The sequence below is a fragment of the Fusarium proliferatum genome (genome assembly GCF_900067095.1).
Source record: "Fusarium proliferatum ET1 genome assembly, contig: FPRO_scaffold019, whole genome shotgun sequence".
In the NCBI taxonomy this organism is placed as follows: Eukaryota; Fungi; Ascomycota; class Sordariomycetes; order Hypocreales; family Nectriaceae; genus Fusarium; species Fusarium proliferatum.
This window is the reverse complement of record NW_022194808.1, coordinates 242,971-255,211: the sequence shown is the minus strand read 5'-3', so window position 1 is coordinate 255,211 and position 12,241 is coordinate 242,971. Positions and strand designations below refer to the sequence as shown.

General features: G+C 46.2%; 6 protein-coding genes across 6 annotated transcripts; 4 read left to right on the top strand and 2 right to left on the bottom strand.

Moving 5' to 3' along the window:
* Nucleotides 1-815: 815 nt before the first annotated feature.
* On the top strand, nucleotides 816-2,138 carry FPRO_16049 (uncharacterized protein; the record flags this gene model as incomplete). The annotated part of the gene is made up of 6 exons (XM_031225151.1): nucleotides 816-998; nucleotides 1,066-1,153; nucleotides 1,203-1,420; nucleotides 1,474-1,739; nucleotides 1,789-1,813; nucleotides 1,869-2,138. 6 exons carry the CDS (start codon nucleotides 816-818, stop codon nucleotides 2,136-2,138), a joined length of 1,050 nt encoding a protein of 349 aa, XP_031090338.1.
* A 628-nt stretch (nucleotides 2,139-2,766) lies between these two features.
* On the bottom strand, nucleotides 2,767-3,605 carry FPRO_16048 (uncharacterized protein; the record flags this gene model as incomplete). Its single annotated transcript, XM_031225150.1, has 4 exons — nucleotides 2,767-2,824; nucleotides 2,883-3,183; nucleotides 3,344-3,448; nucleotides 3,506-3,605. The coding sequence occupies 4 exons, from the start codon at nucleotides 3,603-3,605 to the stop codon at nucleotides 2,767-2,769; spliced, it is 564 nt and encodes a 187-aa protein (XP_031090337.1).
* Nucleotides 3,606-5,506: 1,901 nt separating this feature from the next.
* Nucleotides 5,507-6,185, top strand: FPRO_16047 (uncharacterized protein; the record flags this gene model as incomplete). Its single annotated transcript, XM_031225149.1, has 3 exons — nucleotides 5,507-5,620; nucleotides 5,677-5,773; nucleotides 5,836-6,185. The coding sequence occupies 3 exons, from the start codon at nucleotides 5,507-5,509 to the stop codon at nucleotides 6,183-6,185; spliced, it is 561 nt and encodes a 186-aa protein (XP_031090336.1).
* Nucleotides 6,186-6,820: 635 nt separating this feature from the next.
* On the bottom strand, nucleotides 6,821-7,744 carry FPRO_16046 (related to nucleoside-diphosphate-sugar epimerases; the record flags this gene model as incomplete). The annotated part of the gene is made up of 1 exon (XM_031225147.1): nucleotides 6,821-7,744. The coding sequence occupies one exon, from the start codon at nucleotides 7,742-7,744 to the stop codon at nucleotides 6,821-6,823; it is 924 nt and encodes a 307-aa protein (XP_031090335.1).
* A 690-nt stretch (nucleotides 7,745-8,434) lies between these two features.
* On the top strand, nucleotides 8,435-8,737 carry FPRO_16045 (uncharacterized protein; the record flags this gene model as incomplete). The annotated part of the gene is made up of 2 exons (XM_031225146.1): nucleotides 8,435-8,509; nucleotides 8,561-8,737. The coding sequence occupies 2 exons, from the start codon at nucleotides 8,435-8,437 to the stop codon at nucleotides 8,735-8,737; spliced, it is 252 nt and encodes an 83-aa protein (XP_031090334.1).
* A 1,796-nt stretch (nucleotides 8,738-10,533) lies between these two features.
* Nucleotides 10,534-11,311, top strand: FPRO_16044 (putative 1,4-Benzoquinone reductase; the record flags this gene model as incomplete). The annotated part of the gene is made up of 2 exons (XM_031225145.1): nucleotides 10,534-10,560; nucleotides 10,724-11,311. 2 exons carry the CDS (start codon nucleotides 10,534-10,536, stop codon nucleotides 11,309-11,311), a joined length of 615 nt encoding a protein of 204 aa, XP_031090333.1.
* Nucleotides 11,312-12,241: the final 930 nt, after the last annotated feature.

Here is a 12,241-nt window from a genome sequence, read left to right as displayed (position 1 = left end):
TCATACACTCAACACTCCGGGAAACATGCACAAACCAATCAACGACCTAAAAGCACTAACATTACAGAAGGTATACCCCTCTAACCCAAAGCCCTAGCCATAACTCTAAGCCCTAAGTAACCCTAACCCCTAATGTGGCCTTCGGCCTATAACTAACCCCTAGCTAACCTAACCCGATTTGGCTCAATAGCCTATTTTATTAGGTTAAGTGCTGAATTTGCTGTTAAGAGGTGTGGTTGTGAGCTGATAAGAGCTGATAAGCGATTTTTGGTGAGGGGTCTGTGCGCTGAAAGATGGGAGCGTTGGTACATGATTTGGCATTGCCGGATATGCTGATAAAGCAACTGGCCTGATCCTTGTGTTGCATATTTATACTTTTATAGTGCCTGGCATTCACCCACTCTCCCGCGCGGCTCGGCGTCATATTTGTATAGTTTAGCTCAAGATGACAAATTCAAAAAGTCAAATACACCTAAAGCCGTAAGCCCTCCATAAGAAAAAAATACAAAAAGGCACAATACTGGCGGAATAGAAAATCTCAATCATACACCCTTAGCAGAGTTTCTAGTGCAAAGTCCTGCAATACCTTCCTGCCATTAGCATCCCGAAGGTTTCTTTTAGGATCAGTAGCCAAGCCCATATTGCTACGAAACATCCTAGCTACTATCGATCCCCCGTTTCAAGATTGTGACAGGTGAAAACACCTTAGGAGGCTCTAAAAGCATTCGCATTCAACTGTCTGTGCGATTGAGAGAAAGAACTGGAGTTCATAATATTAGTCAGGGAAAATGGTTTGTCGTCATACAGAATCATACATGGCAAAGTCTAATTTGGGAGCACATAAGGTCACTTCGGACTGGAAAGAAGTCGTAGACTCTTCCGGCGAGTTCAAACGTAAGCCGAGTTCGTTTCGCAACTGGATCTCAAGTCAACCCGGCGCCATATTTCCGCCCGAGCCAGATCGGTATCATCTCTATGTCAGCTATGCTTGTCCATGGGTACGTACGCACAGTTTTACACCGTACTCAGCCGGCCAGGCTAACCCCTGGCTTTTCCACCCTGAAGGCCCATCGCACCCTTATCGTCCGAAGGCTGAAGGGGCTCGAGAATTTCATCAGCTTTTCTTCAGTTCACTGGGATCTTGATAGCAAAGGTCTGTTGACTGCACATAGATAGCAGACAAATACGCTGATGATTTTTAGGATGGCGTTTCGTGCGTAGCGACGAACATCTGCCCGGCGATTTCGTTGTTCCAGATCCCATTGCAGGACACCAAGATTTTACCCACATTCGCCAAGTCTATTTTGAATCGGATGCCGCCTACGATGGCCGATTTACCGTCCCCATACTGTTCGACAAGAAGCTAAACATAATAGTGAACAACGAGAGTAGCGAGATCATCCGCATGTTGTACACAGAGGTTGGTCTAGTGATACCATGACCACTTCTTTTAGCTAAGTCTTGATGCACTAGTTCGACCATCTCCTCCCAGCCGAAAGCCGCCAAGTTCAGTTATATCCCGAACACCTTCAAGCGGAAATTATCGAGGCAAACACGTGGATTTACGAAGACATAAATAATGGGGTATATAAGACGGGTTTCGCCACATCACAAGAAGTATATGAACGAAACATCTCTATTCTGTTCGAGGCCCTCGACAGGGCCGAGGCCCATCTGACTTCGCAAAAAGATGGTCCATATTACTTTGGTCAAAGTCTTTCCGAAGTCGACATTCGTCTGTAGGTTATCATGGTATAATTATTGTCCATCATGCTAATATCCTTTTAGCTACGTTACTCTGATTAGATTTGATGTATATCCTCCTGATCCTACTTGGTGTATCTCTCAGGCTGACCTGGTGCATATAGCCCGTATACGTGCAGCATTTCAAGTGTAACATTCGTGATATCAGGTCGGGTTATCCGTTTTTGCATAAATGGCTGCGCAATCTGTACTGGAACCATCAGGCATTCCGCGAGACGACCGAATTTGATCATATTAAATGGCACTACACAAAGAGTCATACTCATATTAATCCATTTTCTATCGCTCCACTTGGACCCATACCCCATATACTTTCGATCGACGAGGAGGTTCGAGCCGCAAGCTCAACGAAATCTATTTCCCACACACTTTAAGCAAATAGCCATAGAAGCAACTAAGTGTAGGAGCTGCAATATATGGTATTTAGGTATGGAATAATCTGAAGTTTGGCTATTGTTACTTCGTTAGTGTTATAGTCTAAGAATTAATAGAGCGATCTTTTTTAATATATAAGCATAACAGACTCCTGAGATTGCAGTTATCTAGTAAGTTGATAATATTAGCCTTGCTCTATCTCTCTACCAATATATTGCTTAACCCTATATTTAGTCCTAGCCGTTACGACCCTAGCGGTTACGTCACGTGTCGCCCACAAAATTCTCGCCTGTCAGCATGGACCGAAGGGTTCCATCTCGGTCTATGACCTCACAACCAATCACCACGGGACCGAAGGCCCACTGTCACGGTCCAGAACCGACGTTCAGACATCTCGGTCCCCAACCTCGATGTACTAGCGAGTACCATCACTCAGTATATAAGAACATTCATTTAGCTTTAGATAGAACCTAGCTCGCCAGCTATTAATAAGACTTCTTTACATCAATAAGCCTAACACGCATTACTTGATCATTAAGAGACGTGACAACCCCACCACTCAGCATAACGCCCTACGCTTTCTGCGAACATAAACCGAGTACGGACTAGTTTACCTGTTTGGAAACCCTAACCGTCACACGTAGGCGTGCTCTTCTGGCTACCAGAGAGCTGGGCGGCCACCTTTCTGTGAAGGTCAGCTAGCTGCCTTTGTTGCTGGTGATAGTAGATTTATAAGTGAAGACGTAAGATTGCCCAGCTCCGCAGGCGTCGAATCTGTGAGGGTTATGTTTATGGCTCCAAGCTCTACAATCTCGGCGAATCGTTTTAGCTCATCTTCTGTTGTCAGTCGAATCTTACCCGGCTGTATCGGAGCGGGTTTGATGTCGGGGAGGGTCACACTGAGGGTGAGGTGGTCCGAGCTAGTGGCGAGATGGTCTTCGACAATGGCTTCAGCGAGGGGAATGTTAGTAAAAGCGAGGTCGAGGTCGATTGTGTTGCCATGCGGATTTATCTGGATTCCAACAGTATTGAGGAGGTCGAGAACTTTTTTTTTTTTTTTTTTTTTTTTTTTTTTTTTTTGACGCCCAGCCTGCAATCTCTTGGCCGCGCTCCGTAGTCTGGCCCGTTTGCCAGCTTCGATGTCTAGCATTGATATCGCCAGCTACAAAGCACCGTTCAGGGATAGAGCATCGTAGCAGCGTACTGAGGGCGTCTTTCTCGTCGTTCTGGCGATTGAAGTTGACCACCATCAAGCTATTGATCATAATCCAAAGAATATCGCGAGTTTGAAAGGGTCGGATCTGGTCAGCTAGAAGTTTCGAGTCTCAGCAGACATATATCATCACTCTAGATCGAGTCTTTTTACTGTCCCATATCTCGACGGGAGTACATATGTCGTATGCCGGATGCGTTTTGGTCAGACAGCGGGTTTTCGTATGAGCTATCCACGACTCTTGCAGAAGCATGATATCATATCGTTCCGAGTCAGCAAGTACCAGAGCGTAGTTGTGAGCCGGAGCGGGTAGCGGTATCTGACATTCTTTCGTGTCTGCGAGTATCTATTCCTGGTCATGAGAGAGAGCGATGAGTCCTATTCGACGCTTTCGCGGTGAGCCTGGTCTGGGATGCTCAGACTCCTCTATTTCATAGCCCATCCTAGGGGCGGTGATCACCATGATGCACAAAGGTGGACTCGGATCTCGAGCATCGGAACGTTCGTACGATGCGAAATCGTTCCTTGGCGGCAGCTCGGTCGTGCTTTGTTGGATTTACATATAAGATTCTAGTTGTGATACTGAGTGTCGTCGTCGGTATGTCTCAGCGCCCACTATTCGGATGTGCTCTCATTGTTCTTTAGTAAGGTGGCAAAGGATATCCGATACTCCCTTCGGCAGTGCTGGGCACGTAGGAAGGCTGACTTCATGGAGGCCTAAGCAGTTGACGCACTGTTCCCATGCAGCGCAGTCGTCTACAATGTGGCCAGTCTTACCACAGCGTTGGCGGGCTGGCTGTCTATGGCAGTTGTGGCCAAAGTAGTAGCCCCAGCACGTTTCGCACTGTTTAGGTACGTCGATTTTATCTATAAATCTAGCTGCCTAGCTACCGAAGAGGGGCCAGAACCTCTTCTTGGTGGGCTTCAGGAAGGACATGAGCAGAGACTTGGTTAGCGAGCTGCCCGAGAATCGCCTTCCGGTACGTATATTAACAAGCTTGAGCCCTATCTTGATCCCTATCACATCACTGACGACACTATCACTATCCACCCCGTTACCACAGAGGTTAGTCAGTCTTCTAGGAAAGTCTGAAACTACATAGGTATGCTATTCCTTATTCGTTTCTACTGCAATAGCTCCCAACTCAGCCATCCATTCGGCCTGCACCTACGAGAAAATCGCGTGTTTCAGGGTTGGCAGTCAGAAATTGTCCAACCTGATCTGACCTGGAATACTTGTCGGATCTTATTTGAGACGGTGCTGAGTTTCTCTCTGATTAGGATCCAAATGGCATAGCCACTGTGAACCCTAGTCGGAGCTCCGGCTTCTAGACGGACGAAGATACGGAGGTCCTGCCGGAGTGGGGAGATAGTCGTAGGTCTGGAGCTGGAGAGCTCTCGTCTCCAGGTGCCAGTGAAGCTGTCTGCAAGATACTGAGCAAAACGTCGTTATGATCCGGTGGTATGTGAGTCGAATGGTATGCGTTCAACTGTTACAGGGTATTAAATGTTTATTGAAGAGAAGATAGGATTTCCCTGTCTAAATCTACTTGACTCTTCACCTTATCTCTCCCCTGCAACTAATGCTTTGTAGAAGAATAGAGGATTTATCATGATTTAACAAAAAAAAAGAAAAAGATTTTTATAAAATTTTCATTCTTTAATTGTTAAATACAGATTTTTTTCTTATTTCATAATCGTCTGATCATACGTGGCAACTTCGTTGAGGTATAGTTATCATAATCATATTTTACGCTTTAGGTATGTCAAGAAAAGCAAGACTATCTGCTCTCAGCTTTGGGGTTTAGCTGGTAGGCCAATCTTAAATCACTGTAGACAGTAGGAACACGCAACTGTGTAGAGAGGACAGCCGGCGTATGGCGCCGAACTGCACTAGTTCATACCATGGAAAGAGTCATCTGTCAGGAGGTCTGGCTATCAACGTGCCCAAGTGGGACTGGGCGGCACGCGGCATCACTCGGCATAATTATTAAGCCGGAACGGCATCTAATTTACCGAAAGGCCGCTTTGATAATCCCCCTAGCGCAGGAGCTTGCAATGTAAACCACCAGTTATTGCAGATAAACTTGAAATAAACTGAATAGTCTGTTCAATCTGCAGTATAATGTCAAAGACTATTCAACACTATCGACCATGGGTGAGGAATTGTCAAAGCAAGAGCAACTTCGTGAGCCCAAAGAGCTTCCGCCTTTATCGGATCATGAGTTTAACGTCTATAATCGCCTCGCAGTGCGAATGGACCGATTTGTAAGTATTTCTGTTCTGCGACAACCTCTATAAAGTCCCCATTTTGATGACAGAAGCATGACCGTTTCCGGTACATGTGGCATATACTTTACAGTGCCGCCAATACCCAGAAGCGGCCATCCAATCTATCGCTCAAGCAATTCATTGAAACAGGTAAACGTTCCCATCTGAATCTTGCATGGCCTGCACTAACACTAATGCCTTGTCTGGGTAAGGCATCCAATTTATCGACAATCTTGAAGGACATCATGGAATTGAAGAACGGTACATCTTCCCCATCCTGGCAGAGAAAATGCCAGAATTCAGAACAAATACGGGCAATCAAGCGGCCGCCGAGTTACTCCAACAACATGAGGAGATCCATAGTGGGATGACAGCTATGCGGGAGTACTTGATAGCCTGCCGATATGGCGATATCGAGTTCCAGTTCAATGCTCTCAAAGTAAAAATGGAATCATGGGGCGAGACGCTGCTGAAGCACCTGGACCAGGAAGTCAAGACATTGGGGGCTGAGAGCATGAGACGCTACTGGACAATGGAAGAGATGGCCGAGTTCCCATTCTAGCAATGTTGTTAGGATCGGGCCGCCACTGTGTCGTGGCGTCAATGCTACCTTGATATAATAATCAGATCATTCATTGAACGCACTAGTGGCCAACGGAATCGAGAGCCCCTTCGATGACTAATAGCCTCATGCTTTGAGTACTATGCATTATATCCTTGATTTACCGCTGTGAGCGCATCAGGCAATGCCTGGAACAAACCACTCCCCATGTCCTTGCCCGATCGTTGCTGGAAAGTCGTATTTACCGTGACTCAGCTTTCCTAAAATGCTGTATTGTAAGAAATTTACGAGAAGAAATTGACAGGCTTCTCGAGTAGCCTTATGGAGACAGAGATTAAACCCTGTGAGAATAACTCGGACTCAGCAAGAAAGCCATATCCGACGGCTGCCAAGGCCAGTCATGGAGTCGTGACGCATTTTCTCTATGGCCTTATAAGTGTGATATTTTCTGCGTAGGCAGTAGTATAGGTGCTGCTGGTATAATTAAGCTATTAATGAGTTCTGTTAATGATATGTGAAGGAGATGCGCACAATAGAGATAATGACTACACGCAATGCCAATTACGTTGCCCCGTCACCTGATACAATAATCCCACCGTAATAGTATGCTCAACTCACAAAAGGGCCAGATCGCTTCAACGTCGAGGAAAAGCGCTGTCCTCCTTCAGCCACTGACGTACGCCCTTCACGCCAGGGTGAATGCTCCTCGCCAGAGCCATGTCAACATTGTATCCTTCAGCCTTGAACCAGTCTAGCATGGTCCCGACCTCCTTCACTCCAGCCTTCAACGCTTTGCCAAGCAAGCCAAACGTGGTTCCGATACCGTGGCCTGTGACCTCTTTGAATGCGATATTCATGTCTCTGAATGTAAGCTCCTCTCCCGCGATGCCAATTGCTTTCTTTGCATATTGCTCATGGTTATTAAAAACCTCTGCCGCAAAGATACCAATATCTGAAGTAGCAATCCACTGGAGCGGCTTGTCCTTTAATACGTCGCGAAAACTGGTCATGAAGACCTTAGCTTCGAAACCTGGTGCAATATTATCGAAGAAGATAACAGGTCTTAGGATCGTCCAGCCCATACTGCTTTTGCCGTTTGCTGTCTGATCTCGAAGGTATTTTTCAATCTGGTTTTTTACTTGAAAATGGGGGATATTGGTCGCTTTGCCCCACGACTGATCGTTGCCGCCGCGATCAACACTTGAGTAGACAAACTGTCGTACGTTATGCTTGATGGCCTCATCAATTAGCCCTTTGCCTTGTCTTAGCTCGCTCTCGGATGTCGCTCCGCCGCCTACGGCGGCCTGGACAGAAAAGACGCCCCATACGCTCCCAGAAGCAGCCTTCTCGGCCGCTTGAAATAATGCCGATACATTATCAAGATCCCCCTGAACGACCTTCACAGAGGAACTTTTAGCGAGGCGCAGTGCGGAAGGGGACTGCGCATTGCGAGTGACGGCGAGGATGGTGAACTTGGAGGAATAGCGGTCGAGCAAGGCCTGCACAACGGCGCCACCTTGCTTGCCGGTCGCGCCAGTGACAAGGATGTTTCGCGACATTGTAATCGGTATTGAAGAGTAAGATTGAGGTTGGTCTCTGTAGCACTTATGGGTTACAGTCTCAGCTTTTATCCCAAATATGAAACAGAAGCTCTGCTAGTTTCTTTCACGGGTTCACTAATCGGTTGTTCTTCACATTACAAATCAAGAGCGGTCACCGAAATGCCGGGATAAGGGGTGGTTGTGGTACGATATTCATCCGGATCTACTGCGTTTGGGGAAAAAGAGTGGAGATTCACCAAGGTTGTCGTTACACTACATTCGCGCTTATCATTAGCAGCACGATGACAATCACATACCGCGCGGTAATTCAAATCGAGACTACCTGCTTAGTAATTATATTTCTAAATACATGAGAGCCACACTCAGTGAGGTCGAATAAATAATGTTATTGGTTATCAGTCATCTTGGAAATTGATTACTGACTATATCATAGAATTCCTTTGATAACTTAATATTTAACTATTGTATCTTTGGTAGTAATTGTAGGTTCAGTATAGACCCAACTGTAAGAAGTTTACTAGAGCTTAAAATACTAATCTATACTTTGATTATCATGAAATAAACAACTATATCACAACGAGTATTTGCAACGCCATCGAGGGTCGTCGCACCCCCAGACTCGCGCTCACCTGCAGCGTTGCGCTGCCTCGACCAACCCAAGAAGCCCACTTCGTTGGCACTACTAAGATGGGCACTGATGGCCGCAAGGAAGGTTCAGCTGTTGTTGACACCAATGTCAAGGTCTATGGAATGGACAACCTCGTAAGTGCATTCTCTCGCTTGATTTTAGTTCATTTAGTTACGTTCTCCCAGTTCGTTGCCGATGTTGGCATCCATCCCGATCTTGCTACTGGTGATGTCGAGGCTATTGTCACCGTTGCGGCCGAGGTCACAGTCGCTAAGATCCTCGCCTGTCAAACAACCTTTCCGAAGTCTTCGACTATCAGGGACATACTATATATTACAGTGACAGTGAAATCCTGCATTTAGGTATTAATGCGTCCCAAGATGTTTTATGTATATATTTGTCTATTCTATATTATTACTTGCCGCTTTTGCCCTGAGATCCTGCCTAATTTGGTAACTGAGCCACGGCCTCCCAATTGAACTGCCATAGTTTTTGGCTTTGATGGCTCCCATGGCAAGGTGCAGACTCCAAAGAATGGTCAAACATCCAAGTCTGTCATAAGTGGCGGTTGATCTTTTCCCAATTCATTGCGATATCTTTCCGAGGCAAAGCGAATATTCAGTCTCGCAGGGTGGATAGTTAGAGCTCAAAGACTGACTCTAAGCAGACACAGAAGCAGGACTATCTAAATGATCAAATTGATCCCAATTCTAAATCAAGACAAGTTGAATGTTCGATTTGATTCGATCTTTATTTGATTTTTATTTTTATTTTTATTTTTATTTTTATTTTTATTTTTATTTTTAGTTTTTTTTTTTTTTTTTTATTTTATTAGCCCTTCATCAAGTAAGGACCAGCACCATTATTTATAGAATCCTGGAATCCTTCGACTCGTCCTTTTACGTTTCCATTTAAACCGACCGTCTTGTCTCTGAAAGTCTCTGAAAGAAAAAGAAAAAAAAGGGGAGGCGCATTTTTGGTAGCAGCGTCATGTCCGCGGCCGATAGCGGCATCGATAATGACCTTCGTGACGCGACTGAGGGCTCCGTTAGTTAGAATGCTGAGGTAGAGAGGAGAAGATTGCCTCAGTCGAGCGCCCGCAAACCCGCGGCTAAGATTAGCGTACAATCGGTGGTAACGGTATGATGCTACGGATGCTACGGATGCTAACTTGCCATCCAGACAGCTCCGTGCGGCTCAGTCCGCCATTTCTCATGTGGGCAGTGTGTCGCTTGCGCCAGCAAGGCTCCGGGTCCTGGATATGCTTCTCAAGACAATATGATTGATTGTCTTTAATCATGTGCTTGGTAAACTGTCTGACTAGATACAGGTGCTGCTGTACCTGACTTTTAGGACCTGAATCGGCGACTCAGCGGCGCCGATGGAGAAGCCGATGGGTCCCGGCGCGCTACTGCACGGCGAGTAGCCCAACAACTGCGAGTTTGCAGCAGTGGTGCGTTCTCTGATTCTGCCACACAACCAGTTCATGCGCTGGTTTCATTTGACGAAATGACTGAAAGGAGCTTGGAGGAGAGGAAACCATTGCGCTAGAGAAAGTGCCATGTACTGTGGGGCGGAGTCATTGTATGGAGTCGGGGGTTTTTTCCAACAGTCTCTATAGCCTGTCATGCAACGACCCACTCCTTTCGTACACAGCTGCCTAGTCCGTGCCAGCCGCTTTGTCATGTCTACTGAAGCAATTTGTCAGCGAAGTTTGACGGTCGGGCCGCTAACCACTATTACTAATTACTCTAGCACTGTACTGTAGCTCAGATTACAGTAATAGCTTACAAATATAGTTCAAGGCCTACAGTAGCCAGGTGATAAGACCGGGGTTTGATTTACAATAACCGCGCGCACAGTCGGACTTGAAATATATCGAATTGAAGAGCATCCATCTGTGTCAGGCGTTCCTTTGCACTTCACACCGGTGTATTTGTAGACTTGGGAACAGGTAGAATTGCGCCAATGATACGTATTTTGAGCGACCGTATCGTATAGCCTGGCTACTGCGGATAGAAACCACCATCGCTCCAGGTCTCCAGGCTATAAGACAAAGTAGGCCCTCTCTATGCCTTGAATAGCTTCACCGTTTTATAACTTATTGTTACAGCCCACCCTTCCATCTTGAACACCCCGCATCTTCGAATCAGTTACAATGGCTCCCAAGATCGCTATCGTTTACGTACGTAGTTGTATTCTATGTTCTTCCCAAGCCCGCCACCATCGTTTATGTGAAACAATTGAGCTTGTACATTGATTACAGCTTGTCTCGAGAGAAGGCACTGCATTGCCAGTTCATTTGACTGATTCTGAAACACTACAGTACACGCTAATGCTCGAGTTAGTATTCTATGTACGGCCACATCAAGCAACTGGCAGAAGCTGAGAAGGCTGGTATCGAGAAGGCGGGTGGCTCTGCCGACCTCTTCCAGGTGCCCGAGACTCTGCCTGATGACGTTCTTGCTAAGATGTACGCCCCCCCGAAAGCCTCCGACGTCCCTGTTCTGGAGGATCCCTCGGTCCTTGAGGGCTATGATGCCTTCCTCCTTGGTATACCCACCCGTTACGGAAATTTCCCTGCCCAGTGGAAAGCCTTCTGGGACAAGACTGGCAAGCAATGGAGCTCTGGTAGTTTCTGGGGCAAAGTTGCTGGTATCTTCGTTTCTACTGCCTCCCAGGGTGGTGGCCAGGAAACTACTGCCCAGAACGCTATCTCGACTCTTGTTCATCACGGCATCATCTATGTTCCTTTTGGTTACGCCAAGGCATTCGGCCAGCTCGTTGACCTCTCCGAGGTTCGTGGTGGCAGTGCCTGGGGTGCAGGCACCTTTGCAGGTGGCGACGGTTCCCGCCAACCATCGGCTAAGGAGCTCGAACTAGCCAACATTCAAGGGGAGAGTTTCTACCAGATAGTTGCCAAGTTTGCTGGTTGACTGCATGGAAGCAGCCGAGTCAAGGCTGCGCCCGCGGTAATGGAGAATATCAAGCCTGCCGAGACTCGAAAGGAGACTGCAGCTGAACAAGAGAACGAGGGATCGCAGGGGGTTAAGGAGGGATTCTGTGGACTACCTACAAAGTGTCTTGTCCAATAGACGAGTATAGGATTATATGAATACAATACGTAGAATCCCTAAATATGATATTGATACACGAGCATTTACTGTGAGACGTTGCCAAGTAATCTGTCTAGGAACTCGAGCCTATTGATTCGGCGAGAACATCAAGTCAAGTGGCTATGGTCCAGCTCACTTCGACGTCGTATTCACTCATTTAGAATATGCGTTTTTCTACATAGAGTTAATACGCCTCGCAATACTACTATACGTTTGGCCAGAAGCCTCTCAATTGTTTGCGCCATCTTAACCTAAAATTGGGAATCCGTCAAGGGTTGAAGTTACAGTATTCCCAAGATGCCTTCAGTGGATGACGAACACCTCGTGAGCAAAACCTACGCGACCCAAGTGCTTCAGAGCCAAGCTTTGGTTCTTTATCTGAGTATCAAGTTGCTAGAGCAGGGCTTGTACTTTGTCTGTCGTAGAAATCAAGCCAGGCCTGGAGGTTCTAGCACCAGATTCTATCGAATGCAAATTACAAGTATGATAGTTTAAGTAATTTACTAATTTGTTCTAAAAGAATTAAAGCCTATAAGAATAGTTCTAAGAGCTATTTAATATAAATGCTAGAATTATAACAAGTGCTAAATAAAGTGATGAAACATAACTAAAATATATTATATTTAGATTTCACTCTGTTTACCTCGCTTGTCTAATTTTATTATCTTAGTTGCCGCTAGTATGTCTGGTTCCTTCCGCTTCTTGGTCGGGTAGAATTCGTCCCCTCCCTCATAGATATGCGGCGTTACC